The sequence below is a fragment of the Aricia agestis genome, chromosome 1, assembly GCF_905147365.1.
Source record: "Aricia agestis chromosome 1, ilAriAges1.1, whole genome shotgun sequence".
Classification (NCBI taxonomy): domain Eukaryota; kingdom Metazoa; phylum Arthropoda; class Insecta; order Lepidoptera; family Lycaenidae; genus Aricia; species Aricia agestis.
The window spans coordinates 7,715,625-7,741,331 of record NC_056406.1 but is presented as its reverse complement, the minus strand read 5'-3'; the positions used below and the strand labels follow the sequence as shown (position 1 = coordinate 7,741,331).

General features: G+C 37.5%; 1 protein-coding gene across 1 annotated transcript in view; it reads left to right on the top strand.

The window, feature by feature from the left end:
• LOC121727255 overlaps positions 1-25,707 on the top strand; it is a 103,744-nt gene that overhangs the window by 63,712 nt on the left and 14,325 nt on the right. Inside the window, exons 3-4 of the mRNA XM_042114980.1 lie at positions 21,831-21,968; positions 23,255-23,391. Coding sequence (XP_041970914.1) covers positions 21,831-21,968; positions 23,255-23,391 — 275 coding nt within the window. The remainder of the gene's footprint in view (positions 1-21,830; positions 21,969-23,254; positions 23,392-25,707) is intronic.

Below are 25,707 nucleotides of genomic sequence, written 5' to 3'. Positions count from 1 at the left end.
TGCTGCGAGTGTCCATGGGCGACGGAAGTTGCTTTCCATCAGGTGACCCGTTTGCTCGTTTGCCCCCTTATTTGATAAAAAAAAACTTCTGTATCTGTAGACTGGTAAAAAATATTATTTTGATTCAAAGTTTCAAACAGCCACTATAAGTGTGTAATGTGTCGAGCTAGCGTACGGTCACGCTCCACGTTATGCACACGCAGCTAATATTAATTATCCTACTAATATTATAAAGGCGAAAGTTTGTTTGGTATAGATGTATGGATGTGTGGATGTATGGATGTTTGTTACTCTTTCACGCAAAAACTACTGAACGGATTTTAATGAAACTTTACAATAATATAGCTTATACATCAGAATAACACATAGGCTACAATTTTAACCGACTTTCAAAATGGGGGAGGTGTTATGTTTGTTTTCTTATGTTCAACGATTACTCCGCCGTTTGTTAACCGATTTTCAAAATTTTTCTTTTGGTATATAGGGTATCATCCCAATTTGGTATTATATTCACAAAAGTGGTGATCTGATGAAGGATCCATAAGTAATCGAGTTAACTCCTCAAAATTTATAAGGAAACATGTGATGACTTCGGTTTCGTGAAAAGTATTCTAAGCATATGCTACCAACAAGTAAGATTTTGCACCGAGGTATACCTGGTATACCGTGGTTCGCAAGGTGCTGAGAGAACTCCTGGTTCTTTATAGATATAAGTTTGGGAGTTTCGGCGTTGATTTAAGAACGGAAAGCATATGCTACTATGCAAATTACATTCATCATCATCATCATTACTACCATATTATACCATGCATCGTCCCATGATTATGAGCCTGTTATTGGTACTTTTCATAGTCTTTTAGATCGAGACTCGAGTTTGTCAAGCGATAATTTAAAAAAATCTATACTTATAATATTATAAACCTGAAGAGTATGTTTGCTTGAACGCGCTTATCTCAGGAACTACAGATCCGATTTAAAAACTTATTTCTAATTTCAGTGGTCTACTCTATATAATATATAGAGTAGACCACGTGAAGAGAGTATAGCTATTTTTCATGGGAAAATATACGGTTTCTGTAAAATTCCTAATTTACGCGGGCGAAGCCGCGCGGGACATCTAGTTAATTAATATTTTCGTGAATCGCGCGGCTGATTGCCGCTGCACGTCACCATGGCGCTCGTGGCGAATGAGTTGCTGGCGTTCATCCAGCACGCCATCGACACAATGGACGAGATCAGCATACTGCAGATCTGCAAGTCCTCGTTCACCAGCGAGGAGATTGCCCAAGGAAAGCAGTTGCTGTACGAGACGCTCGGTCAGAGCGCGAATATGCCATCGCGACGGAGGGATGGAACTGAAAAAAGCGTGCAGGATATAATATCCTTGCTGAAGCAGACGGATCCGGATGAGGTGTCGGCTTTTGTGGCGAAAAAACTGCACAAGCTGCCGCCCGTGACGCTGGACCACGTCGACGTCGTCACCCTTTTAAAGGACATCAGGTTCCTGAAAGAAGAGTTGGCCGAAGTTCGAGGTATACTGTAGGCATCAGAGTCTACGATCAGCGATCTACGTAATGAATTATCACAATTAAAGAGTGGTAATTCAATATGCGGGTCACCTGATGCCGCGTTCGTCAGTCGCCGACGTGGTGCGCAAGCGATCACGTTCAGCCCGTCAGCACTTTCAGACGGGTCAACGCACGAGCACGTCATCGTCGCCGCCCGCGCCGCCAACGGAGCCGCGGCCGAACTACGCAAGTGTCGCCGCTTGCCTTCCGCCTCCTACCCCGCGTTCAAAAAACAAAGGGAAAAAGGAGGCTCCTGCAGAAGAGTATCCTCTCTCCAAAAAGGACCGAAAGTACGATGATGACGGGCTTATAAGAGTGGAGAGGAAGAAGAAGAAACCCGTCGTCCGCAACCATCGCGGCACCGCACCCGAAGAACCCGAGCAGCTGTTGCGGCGTGAGACTCCCGCGACGCCGCTGTACGTGTTCAGGCTGCACTGGTCCACGACGGTCTAGCAGATCGTGGACTACATCAGGAGCAAGACCCACTTCGTCTTGAGGGTCGAGCGTTTGGAGTCCCGCCACAAAGTCAATTTTAGCTCCTTTGTGGTGAGGGTCCCGACGCATCATCTACCGACCTTCGAGAAGGAGGAGTTCTGGCCGATTGGAGTCGTCTACCGGAGGTTCCGAGGACGACTTCCGAACACGTCGCGCCCCACGTCACAGACAATACGTGTTTAGTGTTTAGTGCTTAGTGTTAGCTATAGTTTATATGTTATGTATGTTAGTCTATAAGGTATATATAATATGGGCCTAGATGCCTGACTTAAATAAATAAATAAATAAAAATAAATACATTTTTGTACGAAATTTTCAAGAACATGCTTTGTAGCTCAAGGGACAAGGAACGCATGAATATATTAACCTACATTACGTTCGTCTCAAACGACAACTGTCTCAGTCCTCACCCCTCCTCAGAGCTCACTAGACATGACAGTTCCTCAAAACTGTTTTATGGTACCCGGATAACAGGCAAAATCATTGAGATATAATGTTGATTGTTGAGCTTTATTCAAACAATATGCAATCAGTGTGGGCGCTTTATTATGGTGTGTTAATATTCAGGTTTTATGTAACGCGGACGTACAGACGCCTGACACACATAATCCTTGGCCAAAACGATAATGCGCTATTGTAACTTCAAATAATTAATTTGTTATAATATTGTTTTACGGTTACCTTTTTTATGAAATAAGGGGGCAAATAAGCAAACGGGTCACCTGATGGAAAGCAACTTCCGTCGCCCATGGACACTCGCAGTATCAGATGAGCTGCAGGTGCGTTGCCGGCCTTTTAAGAGGGAAAAGGGCCTTTTAATATGGGAGGGTAGGGAAGGGGATTGGGCTCCGGTAAACTCACTTACTCGGCGAAACACAGCGCAAGCGCTGTTTCACGCTGATTTTCTGTGAGCCCATGGTATTTCTCCGGTCGTGTGATAAAAGTTAGTTTCTTAACTGATTTAATAATTTGACTAAAAATGTATAATTTCTCAGAGTGTTTAGGTTAGATTGGTTCTTCTTTCACAAAAATCTCTACATACCTACTTAACATTGTAAAAACACAGTCGGGGACTGAATAGATACTGATTACTGACGACGAAATACACAATATCATCTCGTTTAAGGTCTGAAGATTAAGAGGTATTTCAAATTAACTTTAGAACTATTTCAATAATAATATTCTGTACCTATTAAAGATTAACATAATTCACTGGCATAAAGGAACAGGATACACAGACAGGAAACTAAAAGTATCATCAAAATCATACTTAGAAGATATTCGTTTTTGATATTAATGTAATATTCGGAGATTTACCATTCTAACACAACCGTGACAAATCATCTCAGAGCCCATACATAATGGTCGCACGAACTCGATACAGTTTCGCAAGTCGGCGCGTGCGCATACTGACGGGAGACAAGCGAGCGCTACTGACAGACACATTTGTTTTGTTATTTATTGTTATGAATTACTGAGGAAATTTGTTTGAAGTCTTGGCATGCGCGCGAAGTGTCTTGCCATTATCACAGTTTGTTGACACCGAGGAGGCCTTTGTCGAATCACAAAGTTTTATATACAGACCGCAGTAGAATAACTTAGCAGATGTTAAATCAAACTTAGGTACTCATATTATCAATACAGAGATAAGTTTACGCGCATATTACACTGCATTATTTTGCTCTATAAGGTATTTCAACTGTGCTCACGCCTATTTTGTCCTACTGCATGTGTTTTTATTGTGATAGTATGTTTTAGTCGTTGGACCGTGCTATACAAAATATTCTTTATTTGTAATTTGTAGTACCACGGTCGTGCACCTTCCCAGCACTTTTAGATAAGCGTTCAGTTGTGGCAACACACGACGATGTTTATCAAGCTGACATAAATAAATAGACACCGCTGATATCTGCTTTTGAGTTATAACACACAGAAATCGATAAAAAGGATGTGATAAATAATAATAATATCCCGGATAAACTATCTTTTTACATACTGAGATGATAAGAAAAAGTTATAATGTTACTGTTTATAGCGAGAGCTTTTTCTACAACATTGTAAGCTTTAGCAATTCAGAAGTTTTTTTTTAATTGTCGTCATAACTTTTTTTGCTTATACGTTTTAGTATCCATACTAATAATCTAAATGAGAAAGTGTGTCTGTATGTCGGTTACACCGATTTTGAAAAAAAATGGACTGAATCCCGGGAAAGGTCTAAGGAAAAAAGAAACACCAAACTCCATAGAAAATTACCCAAGGCCCGGCGCAGACAAGATGTATCTCAGTTATTTGTGTATTTTATGTGTAACATTTTTTGATAGGCGTGTTCGCCGCAGGATGTGGCTAAGATAGAAAAAAAAATTGCTAATTGAAAATTACATTACGTTGAACATATCGACGCCAAAATGTTATAAAATAGTAATGAATTATGTTTCTAAAATACATAATTATAATAATAATCTATAATATAAAAATGAGTCGCTGAATGTGTTGCTAAGCGCAAAACTCGAGAATGGATTGGGCTAATTTTAGTCTTAAAATATTCGTAGAAGTCTAGGGAAGGTTTTTAAGTGACACGAAGTTCACCGGGACAGCTAGTAAATAATAAATCTTTATTTTTCAATAAAATCACATACAATATAACTAATATAAGTCATCCCCATTAAGCATAAGATTACTTGTGTTTTATTATTATATTATTATACCAATCTTTTTTATGTATGTAGGTACATAGGTAAAATAAACAGAATGACAATATTTAGTGAAAATAAGTATACTTACAGGGCATGGGCGCCGGTAGAAATAATTTCCAAGGGGTGCAGATTTTAGTTTTTTTTCTTTTCTTTTTAATTTTTACGAACAACTGTCACTCTATTTACGTCAACAGAATATATTATACACATTTTAGTGTCGAAACATTACGAACTATCTTTGTACGGCTTTCAACATATTTTAATTTAATTGATCTGTTGCTGTTGATCCCGAGATTCTCAAGGGGTGCAAGTGCACCACCTGGCACCACCCTGCCGGCGCCCATGATACAGGATGTAACAAAAATAAGTGATAATACTTTAGGGTGTGTACATGTGTTCCTTGTAGAGAGTTCAATGTAAATTACTTTTAGCAGACAGAATTTGTAGTACCTATCTTTATTCCTAAAAGGAAAAAGTAAGTGTCTTTGTAGGTTTAGTGATTGTTTAAAACATTTCATAAAAGTAATTTAAACTAAAATTGTTAGGTACGCCTGAAAATAATAAAAAAGCATTTTTTTTTACTTTAGCCACTTTTTACGGTAATAATACATATACATTTCTTTCACTAATAAAGTATACAAAAAACTGAGATACCTTACTTTTGTGCCGGAGCTTGGGCTTTTTTGGGTGTTCGTCTTTATCTGGGAAACACGTACGCTTCTCACAGGATATACAAATTTAAGCACGAAAAAAATACGAAATTGCAATATCTAGTTATATTTATGAAGGCAACAAATTACACGCCGTACAAAATCCAGCTAAATTCCTCCGTCCAGACTAACCCGCCGGACCGCTTGTAGCAAATATTAAATTACTTCCAAAGAAAAAACTGTAGTATTTTCCGTTTATTTGAGCTCGTTTACGGCGGCGGGTAATCAGGGGCCCGATTCTCATACCTTGAAAACGCTTCGAAACAGCGATGTGCATCCAGTGAGAGATTCGCATGATTGAAATGACATTCGAGTTATAAGAATAGGTGCCCGCAGCGGATTTGCACGCACGAACTGACGCGTCTCGCAATATAGGTCCACTATGTATCTGTTTTGAAATCTTCAATTATCATGAGATTACTATCTGTTTTTATGAGGGTATATTATGCTAGGTTCAAGATATTATATTAATTTAGTGCCGGATTTCTTGTAAGATGACTTGCACTTAGCTGCTTTTAGATATTGTAAGTTACTAAGCTATGTTTTGACGCAATAGCCACTCAAAAACATTTAGCCTTACCGTTCTTTTCCTTCAGTTGGAAATGTAGAGCCATTATATTCGTGACATTAACTACTTTTCGTGCCATTATATCGCAGTTACAACTGCCGACGACGAGCAAACGTTGAACAATGTTGTCTTACACGGGCAATAAATAAGCGAGGCGAATAAATATCAAAAGATACACCAGCCTGACAGATAAGCGGCCATCTTACGTAACGGTCTCGCGATTTCAAATTTCAAAATTGGAACTTCGTTTTATCTTTCTAAAGCTCGGTATTAAGCGGGCAGCGCGCGCGGATACAACCTCCTCGGATAGTTCGGAGTCGTATAATGCGCTAGTATTTTCAGCCAAATATACACGATTACCCACTCTAATTTGTGCATAATAAGGGCGAGGATCGGGCGAGGCTCTGTTCTAGCGCGGAGAAAGCCGGCCTGATGTACGGTCCGAGGCTTTGATAAGTACGCTTCCCAGTTTGGAGCAATGCAAATTATTATCACTATGTTGACCCGAGTTCGTAGGCGTCGTCGATTGTATAATAGTTATTTATTGTGGATCAGCCCGGTATCGATCGTGAGATCATGAACATAAATAACGAGCTTCGATTCCTGGATTTTAAAGATATTCCGTTCCCCGCGTCTGACCCCGACAGAATTCTATTATTGTTCGAGCTTATTTGGAAAGGTACATGGACATAAATTTCACTAAAACCGGCAGTATACTGCATACGTGACATAGTATCTCATATATCTAGAGTATTAGTAACTTTATCGTATCATATTTTGTAGGTAACAATAACTTTCCAAAACTTATAATACATAAGTAAACTTTATGTAGTTTAAGTTTTCAATGGTTGCTGCTCTACGTAGAGTCGTAACTCAAGCAGCGTCTTTGGTCGGGTTTGAGATTTTGTTTTATTTCTATTGCACACATTGCGTAATTGCAGTGGCAGGCCGGGCGCGGCGGGCGGCGCACATGTGCGGTCTGCGGTTGAACTCACTTATTTGTATGGTTGTACTTCCTCAGTCTTCTGCTGGACTAATTAATATTAAGTACCACTTGTCATATTATGTACTCAACCATCAACAAAAAGTACAATCGTGTGATCAAGTCAAAATTGAAAAACATCTGACTGCTTCCTAAATGTTGCGTTTGAATTTAGAATTCGTTTGTTTTTTTACAACCAATTCTTAAGCGACAACTTCCACAGTAAAAGGTGTAATGTTATAATGACATAATTGGCATACGCGGGCGCGGCACCACACGTTTCCATCGAATACCTGTGGGCTGTGGGCTCCTCAGCATACACGAGATTCCCTCACGATATTTTCATTCACCGTTATCGAAGCTAGAGAATTGCTAGGAAAGACTTTGGGAGTGTATTTAGCTTTAACAATTTTGTTGTATCTTTACTGCATTTAAATATTTTTTGGCGGCTCTAGCAATATGCTTAAGTGCGAATTGACTATGTTTAATACCTATATATATATATAAAACCCTGAACGGATTGGGCTGAAATTTGGCATGCAGGTAGAGGATATGACGTAAGCATTCGCTATGAAAGGATTTGATCAAAATCCTACCTGCAAGGGGTGAAAATAGGGGATGAAATTTTGTACATAATAATACTTCTTAACGCGAGCGAAGCCGCGGGCAAAAGCTCGTATAGTATTAATATTGTTACATAGTTAAATTTATTTATAAATAACTCTTTTTATTCCTCTTTGCCTTTATAATATGAGGGATCAATTTCATATAATTTTAAAGTGTGCTATTTTTAACCGACTTCTTTAGGAGTTATTATTATAGTAGTCAATATTAACTGAGCGTGCGATCACGTACATCAGTGTCGCTGCATAAACATTGCGGTACAAAACTATCCGAAAATTGTGAAGTTTGTTCGACAGATAGTGTGTGATTGCCTCCGTGGGGTAATGTGCCGAGTCGGCTACACTCAATTTGGACCCGTTATCTCCGCACATGGAGAATGGGTTACGGAGGGCCATGGGCAAATAACGAGCAGCATCAGCTTTTATTCCTGTTGAAAAACCTCTTTCCTTTACACATACATACTGTTTTTGACACAGACATACAGTTTTTGTTGAGCAGAGGATGGATGAAGGCAGTCTGAGATCGGGATGGTTGGCGCTCGTTGTTTTGGGGTAGGCCTACATACAGCAGCAGTGAACGGCAATAGACTGATTTTGATGAAGATAATACTTTTTCAAACGACTAATCAACATTCAGTTAGTATATAAAGTATACTATATTATTTAAATTATTTTCTAATATTATAATTATTATAAAATAGTTATTTTATTATACTTTGCATGTATAGTATTGTATATTATCTATTATGTTCTTATCTATTTATTAGGATAGTATTTATAGGTATTTATATATTTTTATTATTATAATCACCATTATTACTTTTATTCTTATTACCTATAGTTAAATACTTTTAGCACAACACCCTCTTTCCAGCAATTTGTTCCTTTCTTCCAAAGGTTGCCTGGAAGAGATTGCAATTCTGTAATAAGGCCGCCTTTGTGCACTCTCTTCATTTTATTATGTTCTTTATTTTATGTGTGTGTTTGTAACTGTGATGTGCGCAATAAAGTATATTCATTCATTCATTCATTCATTCAGGACCTGGCCTGTCGAGAAAACTTGCTCAGGGTAATTTTTTACCAGAAGGATGAACAAAATAACATTTGGAATTAAAAAATAACATTAGCAATTATTTACATCAAAATTTATGTGTTTTGAAGGGTTTTAGTGTGACATGTCACAACAGCATTAAATGAATATTTATTTTCATGTAATACACCTACTCGTATTAGATATATTAATAACTTATCGGCAGATTCTTTGTTTTGAAACGACGCCCACGACCGCCCACAAAAATGATTTTCCCTTTTAAGATGTGTCAAAATCTAAACTCAATCAAAGTCTCATTTTGTCAACGTCCATTAATACCATCGATGGTATAATGGATAACTCTCAGCAATTAGAATTTCTATGAATAAATAAAGCTCGGGCGAAATAAACCGTATTCCAATTTCCAATCTAGCTCGGTGTAAGCGTTATCTAGCAACCTTGTCTCTCGGACGCCGGCAACTGATTTACCTACAAATTCCGGTAAAGCACGAGCCCAACGTCCGGTTCTGTCCGGTTTTGTCCGGTCCTGTCCGGTTTTCGCCGGGTGAACGCCCCGCTTTCGTACAAAAGATCCGAGGTGCGCACGCGCCGCGTTATCAGCGCATGCCACCGATAGACACCAGAAGATACCTACAGATAGTATACTGTTGCTAGCACTGAGATTGGCTAACTGGGGTAATTGCGCCTTGATTGTGGTCCTGAATTAGTTGTTGGATAAACACTGACTTTAAATTGTTTAGTTGACAGTAATGTTAAGCATTGTGGCTCTGATTGAAAGTTTTCACGTTTACAAAGTGTATTTAGTTTATTTTTTCTGTAATGTTTTTTTTTTTTTTGTAATACAATTTTATGTTTTTCTGGTGGTTTAAATGGACTTGTCAATAATATTAGGTAGTCTAGTGTTGCAGATGTGTTTACTATTTATTACATAGTAAACACATCTGCGACTAGTCTATGTACTACATAATAGCTTGTATGTTGTAATGCTATAATAATATTATGTATGACAATAAAAGAGATATATGCTTTAGGAGCGTTAGTATAAAAGTAAATATTAAATAGTCGACTGTAACTGAATGGAACCCAAATAAAAAACAGAATGAAAACTTGAATTCGTTGTAAGTTGATGTGTACTCGTTGATGTCTTTTGTATCAAGAAATGTCACCATACAATTTTAACGTTTTGACAGTTACAAAAAGTTAATAAGCATTAAAATGTATGATTTGCATGCGTAAACCGAGCTCGAGAAATAGCAGAATGTCAATAGGGGTTATTGAGGCGGTAATAACATAATGTAACCGCGAGGCGTCGCTGAGACTCGCGCGACAGGGTCTTACTTCTAATCCTTTTAGGATCTTGGAAAATCCTCTTTAATAAAAGACCTGACAAACTTGTCTCACTTTGCAGCTTAACTAGTAGTTGAAATAAGGCGACGTGCGCACGGTGCGACTGCCATATTCAAAATGCCATAAAAAACCTTAGCGCTGCGTCAATACGTTTTACAAAAGATATTTTATACATTAGTCTATATAGTAACTATTATTATAAAGAATAGCCATGTAGAGTTACATAGATATGAAACTTGAAAAGATTAAATAGTATAAAACATGGCAATACGCAGGCAATTATTAGTGGAAACTTGTTATTGGCTCTTAGTTTTGTAATAGTTTTAGTTATAGTTATTATTATGAGCTGTAAGTTTTCCTAAGAAAATAAAAATAAAATAAAATACTAAGGGCCTTTTTCACCACCTCCTGATAAGTGCCGGCTAGTCTATCCACAACTTAACTTGACAGATAAACTATAGAGAATCTGTCAAATAAGTTGTGGATAGCCTATCCGGCACTTAATTATGAAGTGGTGAAACAGGTGCTTAGTTACCTATACATCTATACATACATACATATAAATAAAATTGGAGTGTCTGTTTGTAATATAAAAGAAACCGTTTTTTACTAGATGCATATGAATGTATATAGGGTATATACACCAAAACAACATTTTTTACAATTTTTGTCTGTATGTCTGTCTGTCTGTCTGTCAGTTTATTCCGGCTAATCTCTGAAATGGCTGGAGCGATTTTGACGGGACTTTTTTTAGCACATAGCAGATGTAGTAAGGCATAACTTAGGCTACTTTTTAACCGACTTCCGAAAAGGAGGAGGACATATTTCACTTTTTTTATATTGGTTCGCGGACAACTCCGTCGTTCAGATGCTGTACAGAACTCTTAAATCCTTATAGATAAATGTTCGGCAATTTTGGCGTTCTTTCAGCAACTAAAAGCCAAAAAAATTATGTCAATGTGTCAATAATACTAATCATCATCATCACTATAATTATTATGCCATGAATCATCACATTATTATCAAAAATCTTGCCTTTGATTATATTATTGTTCCACCGTTGACTGATTTTTAGGGTTCCGTAGCCAAATGGCAAAAAACAGAACCCTTATAGACTCGTCATGTTTGTCTGTCTGTCTGTCCGTCCGTATGTCACAGCCACTTTTCTCCGAAACTATAAGAGCTATACTATTGAAACTTGGTAAGTAGATGTAATGTGTGAACCGCATTAAGATTTTGATACAAAAATACAAAAATTATTAAACATTTTAGGAGTCCCCATTGGTACAACTGAAAAAAAAAACTTTTTTTTTCATCTAATCTATGCGTGTCTATGGATAGGTCTTAAAAATCATAATATTGAGGTTTTTAATATCATTTTTTTCTAACCTGAATAGTTTGCGTGGGAGACTCTTCCAAAGTGGTAAAATGTGTCCCCCCCCCCCCTCTAACTTCTAAAGTAGGGACATGATAATTCTAAAAAAAATATATGATGTACATTACTATAAAAACTACCAACGAAAATTGGTTTGAACGAGATCTAGCAGGTAGTTTTTTATACGTCAATATAAATGGTAAATGGTAAACCTTAACTTTTCTTTCATTAAATCAACTGAAATATAAATAAAAATCAAAAACCTTTTAATTTCATTGAAATAAACCTTATAGCTGCTGCGAAACCCTTCATGGGCGAGTCCAACTCGCACTTGGCCGGTTATTACTATTTGGGTAAGGAAGGGGAAAATTTGTCTCTTTTTAAAAGCTTTTATTTAACTTGCTCTGTATGTATGTAAGTATGTATGTTACGGTGGAATTTTGGAACACAATTTTAAGGTAGATATTTTATTTTCTTTTTTATCGCATTTTGCTGACGCGGACGAAGTAGGCAACAGCTAGTCTTTAATAATTGTCGACTATCGTAGATCTTTGTTATGATGCACAGATCTAATTGACTAAAATTGATACAAAGTTTTTTTTTCTTCACAAACAAAGAAATCCTTCGTAAGTTCTAGCTTAAAACGAATCACATAATTTAACATCAATGACATCGTCTTCTTCTTCTTTTAAATGAATGGCCTTCTTTATTATTTTAGGAATATCGTCAGAAAATGCCTTAATAACTGACATTCGGTGTCTTGCACAAGTATTGCGAGGAGGAGGTAGGTGCAGGTCTCGGGCGGCCGTCAGGTGTTGTAGACTGTAATGTTCGTCAGAGCTCAGTTACTACTACAATAGACTTAGATACATTTAATGACTACTTAAATTTAATTTAATGATGGGTTTGACAAACTCTACAAAGTTATGTCAAACTATACATTTTAAGTTAAGCAGTGCAGTTGATAGTATTTACAAAGTAAAAGTATTTTCTGTATAATATTAAGTTGAGCATAAATGTTATTTACAGTCCACCTGAATATTTTCGTATCTGCCAAATTGCAACTTCTTACACTCTTAACCGCCGTACTCAGAGACATTTAATTATGATTACTTAACCTTCAATTTAATGAAGAGTTTGACAGATTGTGTATGGGGCTTATGTCAACATTTAGAATTAATTACATTTAAGTAATTAATGTTCCACTCTGAGTGCGGCAGTAAGTCATCATTAGTCGTGTTTTAATAATATTTAGGTATAATTATACATGTATAACAAATTGAAATGGGTGCATTAAATTCTCTGTATCGTATAATAAATAAAGTTAATATTAATTTGTGAATTTTAACCAAGATTCAAATCTTGGTTAAAATTCATTTTGCGAACATAAAGTTATTTAACAATGTACACTTTAATTACTTCTAAATGCAAGATCGTGTGTAAATTGATATACAATTATTGCAATTTGTTGCAATAATTGATATACAATTATTGCAATTTGTTGCATGTTAATTTCTTTATATTTCATAGTGTTCCACTATCACGTACTTTACGAGGTAATAATATAAACATTTTATGTGTGTTTACTTAACGTAATTTTTGTGACAATAAATATAAAAGACATTTTTATGCCTCGTAAGGAACATTGTAAATAATAGCGTCAATTTGTATTCCTGCGGCAGATGATGTGACGAATTCTGGTTAGTGTGGAGCACCGAGCAGCTATTCTCAAAGTGTGCTCCGCGGAGCGCTGGTGCTCCACAAAACTTTTGTAGGGGCTCGTGGTTCTCGTGGAGCCCCTGGGAAAGTGAAGAGAATACTAGTAATAATAAGAAAAAATACAGATCTGCCATCAATTAACATTAAAAAGGTACGTAAATATTTGATATTTATTTAACAATGAATGAATATCATGTCTTAAATAATACAGATAACATTTTCTTTTATAATAGGGTCTCGTAATTTTTTTTCTTTTTAAAAAAGTTTGAGAACCGCTGGTGTGGAGCCAAAAGTCGCCCTTGTCGGGTGAGCCGCTGTCCTTGAAGGTCATCTCTGGCTCATGGTTTTTTGAACCATTAAAAATTATACATAAAACTCCGAGCCCGTCAAACTGTACAGAGTATCTTAAAAGTAGAGACTGACTTTAGAGTTAAAAGAGCTCGAACCTTTTTGTATGGAGCATGGCATACCTAATTAGTCTCAAGTATTTAAAATGACATATTTTCGTGTATACAGGCCTATGAAACATAATATGTCATTCGACAGAGAAAATAATAACAAACAACAAAATTAATTTTCTTTGACAAAATGTCATAAATGTTATACTTTTTGAAATATTTCGGGTTCTATATCTAAAATATTTTTCTTTTAAGATGTTTCACATTTTCAAACTGAAATAACTCAAAAAGTATATTTTTTACGACATTTTGTCAAAGAATATTTATTGTTTGTAAACATCTTCTCTTTCAATTGGCGTATGTTTCATTGGTGTGCACCAAAATATGACAGGTATGCCAATAAGGTTCGTTGTTCTTTATCTAATGTGAGGGTACAAAGAAACGGGATTTTTGTAACGATATGTTCACAAAGTACGAGATAATACTAGTACCTTTAATTCTCGTCAAAATTATTTGCCTCTTGCTTTAACCTCATGTACAACCTTCTAGATGAGCCAGTCTGCTACAAGTTTGGGTTGTCAATAATCCACTTAGTTAAAAAAAAAAAAAAACTAACATAGCATTATCTGTACACATCTACTCTGTGGGAGTGAGAGTGGCTGTAGAACTTTTTGCTCGCAACATGAAGGCCGGGTAACAACCGCGTTATGCTCGTCTGCCACCCGCCCCCGCCTCCGCGCCCGCCCGACACGCCCCTCCCGCGTACAGCCTTCATAAATTAAAAACTTTGGATCAAACGTCGATAGTAAAATGGTTTTTGTATTATGAGATCGACGATTAGGAATTTGCATATTCAAAGTAACGATCCCGATGTTGAAAATCGTTCTCGGCGATTATTATGCAAAAAGTATGAAACCTTTGAGCACAGGCGTATTTACCTGAGTGGCGGATGGGACGGCCCACTCCAGAACGGTCTGGGCCTTACCCAAAATTGGTGGGCTTTAAAGGCTGACTTCACTGGCCATCATATTATGTAAACTGCAAAGTGCAAAGGCCAAGACCCTCTCTAGAAATTGACCCTAGAATACACCAATACTCTCGAGCTACATTTCTAATGATATTTTGTGAAAATAATATAAGTACATAGCATTCGTCTAGATCCTTTTAATAATGTGATAAGAACAAATGACTGTCATATTATATAATATCAATTAGATCATGCTTGTTTATGTTCTATTAATTTTACTCACACCTGCCGACTTAAATCTAGCCTGAACGTGTTACAATCTTGAACCATAAAATGAGTTTATGTTAAGACATTAACATTCCGAGATGATGCAACGTGAATTGTACCAAGTTTATATTACAAACACTACAAATACAACATTATATTGTTACAGCTTTTGTATTATAACGGTACAAGTATCATCACGTCGGATTTGCAATTTTTATTGCAATCTAGCTGTCCCGGTGAACTTCGTGTCACTTTAAAACCTTTCCTGGACTTCTACGAATATTTTAAGACTAAAAATGTTAAGAAGGTCGCATATATAGTTTAGAACTATTGTCTATTATTCTTATGTATCCTAGCAACTGTTATTATTGTATTGTGAAAATAGACTCGAATAAATAAAACGATTGCCGTAAGCAGAAATAAGTTCCACCTTTTCTTTACATATCTTAAAATGGTAGCAGAACGTGAAATAATAATGGAACAAGCATTAAATGCGAGCAAGATTCAAATTGGAAAATTAGATTCCAAGAATTACAAAACATGGGGGTTCAAAATTTTCATTGTCCTCAAAGCAATGCCGGGAGGCTTAGATATCCTCGAAGGTAAGAAGATAAGACCATCCTTGGCGCTTACGGCAACTAGCGATGAAAAGGCTAGATATGAAAAAGAATTTCAAAGATTTGAAAATTTGAATAGCGCCATTTTAATTTTGCTAACGACTAATATTTCCGATGATATTTTGCAAAAGTTTCTGCGATTTGCTGCTGCTAAAGACATGTGGGATGAACTTGAGCGCGTCTATGGAGGTACGTGTGTAGACAAGACATACGACTTATGCCTGAAATTCTTCAGCTACAAAAAGGGCCCAGATCATGACATAATTACACATGTGTCAATTTTAAAAAATATCTGGAGCGAATTGTGTTTAGAACTACAGAACGAGGCGAAATTACCAGGAATTATCCTTGTATGTAAAATATTAGACACATTACCTCTTAATATCTTGGATTTAGGGCCAGTTGGCTATTGATTTCAAAGAAGGAACGCTCAGTCGAGAACCTGACAAGTCAGCTATGCGCACATGAGAGAGTGTTGCGTCAGACAGACACGCAAGTTACTGACGACACATCTGCAGAAGCATTGTATGCGAAAACCAAGAGGGTTAATAAGAAAAAGAATAATTTCAAAGAGCTCAAATGCAACTACTGCAAGGATAAGGGTCACAGGCTAAAATCCTGCAAGCGGTGGATCCAGGATGGAAAACCTCCGAAACCTCCCAAGGAATCCAAGACCGCAGAGACAATGACAATACAGCCAGATTTTGGAGACAGGAAGGATCTAAATTGGTACGTTGATAATGGGGCGACCAGTCACGTGACCAATCGGAGTGACTTCTTCCAGACCTTTAAATATTTCGAGAGCCGTCAAACAGTGACTGGCGCGAATGGCCAATGTATTGAAGCCCTGGGCATCGGAAATATTCTCGCAGAGGCTGATGTAAACGATAAATCAGTATCAATATTACTGAAAAATGTATGGTACGTACCCGGCATTAGCAAGAATTTATTCTCAGTCCTTGTCACCCATAATATTTCGGACAAAAGCGTTTTTGAGTCTACCACACAAAAATGTACAATAAAGATTGATGGACAGGCGAAACTGATTGGTACTTACAGCAAGTTTGGAGGACTATATAAACTAAATTTAAGATGTCTACAACCAACTGTACGAGTTAATCATGTGTCCACAACCTCTAATCTGTTACAGCTATATCACGAAAGATTTGGACATCAAAATAAGAGTCACGTTAAGAAAGTGATAGAGAAGGAATTTGCTATAAAAGTACCAGCAACTAAAGATCTCTGTGAAGGATGCATCTATGGAAAATCCCACCGTTTAAAGTTTGGGACCAGAGATAAAGCGACAAAACCCGGAGAACTGGTATATGCAGACGTATGTGGTCCCTTCCCATATTCTATCACAAACTTACGATACTTCGTCCTCTTCAAAGATGCATATACGAAGTACAGATTTGTATATTTTATGAGACAAAAAGCTGAAGTACACGCAAAGTTGCTACTCATGCTCGCTGAAGTCAAAGCATCTGGAGTTGTTATTAAAGAACTGCTGAGCGACAATGGCGGAGAGTTTGTCAACACGAAAGTACAAGCTACTCTCAAGAAGGAAGGAATTGTACAACGATTGACTATGCCCTATATGCCACAACAGAACCCAACTGAAAGGGACCACAGGACCGTTGTAGAAATGGCAAGAAGTCTAATGTATGCACATACTGAAATTCCTCCTGCATTATGGGCTGAAATGGTATCTGCAGCGGTGTACATTTTAAACAGGACAGGTCCTACCACTGTAGATGATAAATCACCGTATGAGCTATGGCACCAGAAGAAGCCCAGAATACACCACTTAAGAATAATAGGATCCCACTGTTATCCACATGTTCCGAAACAAAGACGAAAGAAGTTAGATAAGAAGGCACAGAAGGGAATACTTATCGGCTATGATGCTGACGATGGCTACCGTATATGGGATAGCAGCACCTTCAAATTGATTCGTTCGAGAGATGTGATTTTTGATGAGAATCCTCTAATCGGTCATTCAGAAGAATCTGACGAGCCCATAGCCACACCGAACAGTACCGCTGATAAAAGACCCGACACAACTTTCGACTTCATCATACCTCGTGAAATTGAAAGTTTTAAACCGGCTGTCATAGAAAACCAGCAGCCATCGCAACCAAGCCACGATGAAGGTGTGGCATCACCCTCTCAGCAATTTGAGCATACTGCTTAACCATCGTGTGCAGAGAATGGAGCTGATTTTAAAGATGACATGGCTGTGGCAGAACAGACATTTCCTGATACGGAACAATCCTTTGATGACCCAGTATTCGAGCAAGATGTTCACGATGACATCGAAGCAGACTATGAAGTCAACGATGCAAGTGAGTCAAGGGCAGACACCCCACTGACTGCATCTGAGATTGAAGCTGAAGGTAGGATGACGCTAAGAGAGCGATCAAATCTTAAGCCACCGGCAAAATATAAAGACTTTGTCTGCACCGTTTGTATGAATTTGATTAACAATGAACATCGAATAGAGCCGAACACATTTAAGGAAGCAATGACATGCAAGGATTCAAATGAGTGGAAAAAGGCAATGGATAATGAGATTGATTCTCTAAAAGAAAATGAGACATGGGAGATGGTAGATTTACCTAAAGGCAGAAAAGCAATCTCAAGCAAGTGGATTTTTAAAATCAAGACGAATCCAGATGGGTCGATTGATAAATATAAAGCCCGACTTGTAATAAGAGGTTTTTCGCAGAAAAAGGGTTTTGAATTATCATGAAACCTTCAGCCCTGTTGCAAAAACAAGCACCATAAGAGCACTACTCAGTGTAGCTGCACAAGAAAACCTGTCTCTATCCCAGTTCGATGTCTCAACGGCCTTTCTGTATGGCACATTAAAAGAGGAGATTTATATGAAGCCTCCTGAAGAATACTCAAACAATTATGGTAAGGTTTGCAAGCTTAAACGGAGCCTTTATGGACTTAAACAAGCTCCGCGATGCTGGAACTCCACCATTACTGAACACATCCTCAAACTTGGTTTCAAACAGAGTCAGAGCGACCCCTGCTTGTTTAAAAGAGGAGAGGGAAAGAGAAAGCTACTGATAGCATTGTACGTTGATGATGGATTAATAGCTTGAGCGAGTTCAATAGAAACTGAGGTGTTTCTGAACGAAATGCGGCAAAGATTCAAAATCACGACGAGTAACGGTTCCTATTTCTTAGGTTTAGAAATAAACCGGAAATCAGATGGCTCAATCAAAGTTGATCAGAAAAGTTACGCAACGAAGCTTTTACAATGGTTTGGAATGCAGGATTGCAAAGCCGCAGTAACCCCGATCGTAAAAGACAGCGTGCCAGGTTCAAAAGATCAGAATGATTATCATGACTTTCCATACAGACAAGTAGTTGGAGCACTCTCATACTTGATGGTTGGCACTAGACCAGATATTGCCTATGCGGTTGGAATAGTGTCACGCAAGCTAGATAGCCCTACACCAGAAGACGTAGCGAGAGTAAAGCGAATCCTACGCTATGTTAAACGTACCATAGAGTTCGGTGTCACGTACAAGTCTTCTACTGCGGGCCAAGGCATAGAATGCTACAGTGACGCTGATCACAGTGGTGATCAATCAACTGGACGCTCCACATGTGGCATAATTTGCCTTAACGCCAATGGTGCTATAGGATGGCAAAGTAAACGTCAGACTACTGTCGCTATATCGTCTACAGAGGCAGAAATAATAGCAGCTAGCGAAGCCGCCAGAGAGATTATTTGGCTTAGACGGATCGTCAAATTTATGCAGACAAACACTCTGGTAGAGAGCACGCCTTTGTACATAGATAACAAATCCGCTATAAGATTGGCTTATGATCCATCTTATGAAACGCACCAGCGTACGAAGCACATAAAGCTAAGACATTTTTTCATAAGGCAGTGTGTCCTAGAAAAGGATATAAGAGTTGAGAAGGTTGATACAAAGATCAACTAGCAGACTTTTTAACTAAGCCGCTATTCAAGCCGAGGCTTTCGGAGCTGTGTAAGCTAGCTGGAATATACAGGTAACGAACAGTTGCTTCAGAGGAGAGGGAATGTTAAAAAGGTCGCATATATAGTTTAGATCTATTGTCTATTATTCTTATGTATCCTAGCAACTGTTATTATTGTATTGTGAAAATAGACTCGAATAAATAAAACGATTGTCGTAAGCAGAAATAAGTTCCACCTTTTCTTTACATATCTTAAAGAAAATTAGCCCAATCCGTTCAGCCGTTTTCGAGTTTTAGCGTTACTAACACAATTGAATTTTTATATATATAGACTAGATGACCCGTGAACTTCGTGTCACATCACTCCTAGTATAAACCTTCCCTGTACTTCCAAGAATATTTCAAGACTAAGTATAAAGTTATCAAAATCGGTTCAACCGTTCGCGAGTTTTAGCGAGACTAACAAAATTGAAAATTAAATTTTATTAATATAGATTTAGACAAACGGATAGCCTTATAGAAAGCTATTACTGTCGGCTATCGTGAATACTTATTAAAATATTTAGAACCCAATTTAAAACCCATATTATCCCGGGTACATTGTTGCCTAATAAACTGTAGATATAGACTGATAGTAAAAGTCTAACTAAAACGTACGAAATGAGCAGTCATATCTATAAAACAACTGAAATACCGACATAAATAAATTTAAATAGGAACAAGAAACGTTTAACTCTGCTTAAGATATAATCTCATAAGGTATTTTGTATCACTGTGTTGTCATAGTTACATTGTATGTACAAACACATAAATAAATATTTTTGATATTATAGAAATGAATAATTACTGCTAACATCAAATCAGAAATGTATAAAGTTACAGTAATAATATCTTAATCTGGGAATCAAGTAAACATATCATGTTAAGATACCCCGTACATTAAGTTTTTGTTGTGTTATTATTGTATTATTAATGCAAAATTGCGCGCGTCTGTCCCTCTGTTTGTCTTCACGCTTTAAACGCTGAAGCTTTGAAAGAGATACTTCGACAGCTATCCAAACAGATACACTTTTATATTTATAGTATGGATAAAATAATTAAAGTTTCTGTTAAATTATTGTCTACACTTTCTAAACTAGACAAATTATAATGGTATGTCAGCGTAACGGCCGATGTTTTTGTGCTCGCTGACCTTTGGATTTCTATTAAAATGTAACAGTCCATTGTTAACCTTTTACGGGCCAGTTGTGGAAAAAGTCACAATCATGTATGCGAGTAACTGTCTACAATAGAGGTGGAATTCCATCATTATCGGTAATTTTCCTCACTTTAACAGTTTATCAACCGCTGGTCGTGGATAGCCATCATTATGTGGGATCACAAACGTATTACCTATGCACTTACGTAGTACAGTCGAAGAAACCCCGGTTTAATTTTTTTTTTAATTAAATACGGGGGCAAACGAGCAAACGGGTCACCTGATGGAAAGCAACATCCGTCGCCCATGGACACTCGCAGCATCTGAAGAGCTGCAAGTGCGTTGCCGGCCTTTTAAGAGGGAATAGGGTAATAGGGGAGGGAAGGGAAGGGAATAGGGGAGGACAGGGAAGGGAATAGGGTAGGGGATTGGGCTTCCGGTAAACGCACTCACTCGGCGTACCGCGTAACACAGCGCAAGCGCTGTTTCACGCCGGTTTTCTGTGAGAAAGTGGTATTTCTCCGGTCGAGCCGGCCCATTCGTGCCGAAGCATGGCTTTTAACCTTACTACCAAACCATAAGGACCAAAAGTAATAAACACTGTCTCCGACTGCACCTAACGTCTTTAAAGACTTCAAAATATGCTTTCAATATTTTAGTTTCACGTTTGAACTTAAAAATTAACTTTGAACAACACGTATAAGGAACCTAAACACTTAGTTAAATATAAATAAAATAAAAAGTTAATGGTTTAAATTGAAATTCTGCAGTCGGTTTTTTTATTCTTCATTCCATTATTAAAACGTATCTGCGTAGAGTTAAATCGATTAAATGCGAGGCCCTAGGCAATAGGTCGTAAGACCTATGCTTAACTTTCTCGACGTTCTGCAAGCCTGGTAAGCATTCGTCCTCGATCATTAAATTTTGCTTTTCAAAGCCCCTGGCTAGACAGAGGAATGCAGAATTAACATAATATAATATTAGCTGGTATCAAGAAGAAGAATTTTAATACCAAGTTTTAATTAAAATAGAATTAACGGTTATTATTAAAAATACGAAGAATTATAAATTCCCTAATTATAATGAAAAAAATACATTTAAGAACACATACATACGTGCTACGCGTACTCACATTCGCAGCCATTATTTTACATATAAAAACCAATTAAATTTGATGGTGCTCAAACCAATCCAATTAAATTTGATGGACAAAAATCGCTTACCTATATAGTGACTAGGAGACTATAAATAAGCAAGAGATTACAACGCAACCTTATTCTTTTCAGGCTGGTTTTCGGCGTGCGGGTGTAGAGGTGGGGCGCTGGCTTCTCCCCGGGGCTCCATATCGGCGCTGCTGAGAAGTAGGGCCTTCGCCCTCGTCTCACCTAGAGCCATCTCGGCCTACCGAGCGAGACCGACGTCAGGTAAGCTTGAAGCGGCAATATTGTTTAATATTTCATAAATTATTTCCATTTAGATCTTTCGTCCCCCAATCACTTTAAATCTTTTATTGAATTAAAAATACTAAGAGCACAAGCTAGAGCAAATCTCTACCTAAATGTATGTTACATCCTGCTTATTATTTGTTTGGGTCTCAGTATAAAAGTCTAAAAGATTAGCTACCTAAATAAGTATTCAGAAATGTCTAATGTCTATCTAACATTGAAAATATAATTGGCTGAGGTCAATGACTAAAAGAAGATCCGGGCATTGTTTAGTTAGGTTAGGCACGAGTAAATTTGATTGGATATGGCTGTTTGTGGCTATCTAGCATGCTATTTGGCTATACTAGATTCTAGAACCAAAGATTTACGAAATGCAGGACTGTGTAGTAAATTCTTACGATAAAAGTTAAAGGCTAACTTTGAAGAACTATTAATTACAGTAATCACTAATCACATTGATAATCACTTTGAAAAACTTAAGCACGCAAAGGTTTTTAAGGAGAAAATCTTTATAAATCTTCAACAATGTCGCTGTTGCTCATTGCAAAAGTATCATAGACAAGTGACTCAAATGCTAATGAATAGAAATGTAATGGAATAATGAATTCATTAGATTAGATACTACAGTCTATACTTCTATAGGTCAACAGCGTTACATCACAGTGATCATTCATATCGTTTCTAATAAGAAATCGTGTGACAGGTTGCGCATACGCATGATAGGTACTTAGGTATTTGTTCGGTGGTAAAGCGTGATCGGTGTCAGTTGGTGAGTAATAATTGACAAGTTCAATACATTACTAAGGACCTACTGCCTACATCGAGTTAGAAATGTTTCAATTATCTATATTCTATGTCATCAGTCATCACTCATCGGTAGTTGATTAAGTTTCTAATTTACGAATGCAATTTGTCTCCCTCCATATATTGTTTATATAATGCAAATACGAACGTTTACTTATATTATTACAGGTTGTTCAGTCCATTGAAAGATAAAAATAATGTTAGACAAATAAATATACTACACCTGCAGACCACTCCTCAGGTCCGAAATATCTTATATAACTTACTATAGCAGAATCTACTACGTTTTAATTTTATAGCTTTTCACTAAATGACTAGGATCGCATAGGTCCTGAATGTGACAAAAGGTGTGTTTTCAAAGAGCAATCGCGTGGGCGCGTAGTACGAGCGCAGTAGATTTTTACAAGGGACTAGGGTCACACTACGCACAAGACCTAAATCTGACAAGGAGTGTGTTTCAGAGAGTGGTCGCGTGGGCGCGCAGTACGAGCGGTCGGCGGCGCGGCCGGGCACGCCGCTACGGCTGGCCGGCGTCTTCGCGGACGGCAGCAAGGCCAAGGCGCCCAAGTACGCGCAGCTCATCGACCCGCAGGGAAATGTGAGTAACTTTTACCAACAGGCTTACCAGGGTACCACGTGCATTGAACTCGGAGGTCAGATGATTTCGGAACATTCATAAAAATACCCATCGTACCCATAAAAATCCTATAATATAACACATTTATAATACTGTATAACTTGTTCACAAGGAATAAGCAATTTAAAGATTTTTTTTTATGAAATAAGGGGGCAAACGAGCAAACGGGTCACCTGATGGAAAGCAACTTCCGTCGCCCATGGACACTCGCAGCATCAGAAGAGCTGCAGGTGCGTTGCCGGCCTTTTAAGAGGGAATAGAGGAGAGTAGGGATGGGAAGGGAAGGGAATAGGGGAGGGTAGGGAAGGGAATACGGTAGGGGATTGGGCCTCCGGTAAACTCACTCACTCGGCGAAACACAGCGCAAGCGCTGCTTCACGCCGGTTTTCTGTGAGAACGTGGTATTTCTCCGGTCGAGCCGGCCCATTCGTGCCGAAGCATGGCTCTCCCACGCATAAATGCGTCAAATGTAGCCTGTAGGTAATTGATGTGGGTCTAAATCCGAAACTTTCACGTGACTGCACTCTGCAGACTGCAGTTACCTAATTCAGAAGCGTTTTTCAGGCGCTTAATTAAAAAGCGAAATTTTAACAAGCAATTAAAATAATATTTTTCTCTGCTCGAGCGAGCAATTTTGCAAGCTCCTAAAAATATGACAAAAAAAGTAAAAATAATTTACGCTTGTTAACACTTTAAATAACTCTTCCACCAGTTCCACCTTCTTTTTGCCATTACCGAATCATTGCATAAGTATTATGTGCTCCTTTAGTTAATTATTTTTATGAAGTCGATGCTATATTCGTATTAATACCGCTGTAATAATACTAATGTACAAGATAATTTAGTTTAATAATTTAGAATACCATAAAAATAAGAATATACTTGAATAATAATTATTAAAATTATAATTTTGTAATTGTTTTGCAAACGCCCGAACAAGGCATAAGTTGTATATTTCGTCAATGTATGTTGATTTATATATGTACTTGGTTGCAAATAAAAATTTGAAATTTATTTATCAACAAAGCGTAGGCCGTAGAAGGGTACTTTTCAGGTTCTATGGCTATCAAATATTATAATTTATATCAGCCAAACTTGCTAGAATTATGCAGACGTGTGCGGTGAGACTTAATCTGAATGCTCTTTCAACTGTATCTATGGATAGAAGACTACAATTGTTTTGTCAACTCTACTTTTTATAAAAATAATATTATTCTTTTTAATTCATTCAAATATCAAAAACTATTATTTTATTTATGTGACATAAACCCTATGGCCCCAAAGGTAAACAGCCAATCGTATGACATAGTAATATTATATCCACAACGTGTTCTACCTATCATGTAAAGTTTGTATTTTGGCGCATAATACCTTTTAGGTACAGTACTGGTACTATAATTGAAAAGCGTACCGCGAATGCGCTTATATAATATCTGAAGCGTTAAAGTGGAAAGGTACGTTCGTTGTTTTAAAAGTAGCTCTTAAAGTTTATTGTTATCTCGCGAATTTGTTGCGAGCGTCCAGCTGCGATAGTGTAAGTGGCCGGCCGAGCTCCGCGTGCCGCTGTGACCCTAATACCGATTAATCAACATCAGGACCAGGCGAGCAGAACCGACTTTTCGATGTCGATTCGATATTACTTTCGCTGATTGATGGCAGAAATAATCAGTGAGAATCCTATTCTATTACTTTTTGTGTCTAGGTCCTGATGGCCTGTCAGGTATCACATATTTTATGGAAGCCTTGATGGGCTCAGTTGTAGGAGTCTACTTGTAAAGCAACGTTAGTACCTTTTTATTATTATATATACCTAGGGGTAATTTATATATAGAAATTTATGGCTTTAAGCCATAAATTAATTATAATTATGAAACTGTATTACGTACAATACTTAGTATCTACATTCTACCATAAAAATAATGACTTACGAGAAGCATAAAAATAAACATACTTACTTAACTACTTCATAGTGAACTGCAAACACGCTATAAAATTAGAAACCACGTCTAAGGTAAATAGGGAAAATCCATTGTGTACTCATGCTTTAAACTCTCCACATAAAATAAAATCCTAGAGTAAGACCATGTCGAAAAGAAATTAAAAAGAAATACGTCCTTACACTCGAAAGAACATTAAGTATTCTTTGTCTATTTTCCTTCGACAACCCATAGTAACGCACAGCAGGATCTCAACAGTAAAGTGCTGGCAAACTTATTGCCCCTTCGTGCTCTTGCGAAAATGAACTTTCGTGCGATTACAATACGGTTCATTAGGTAT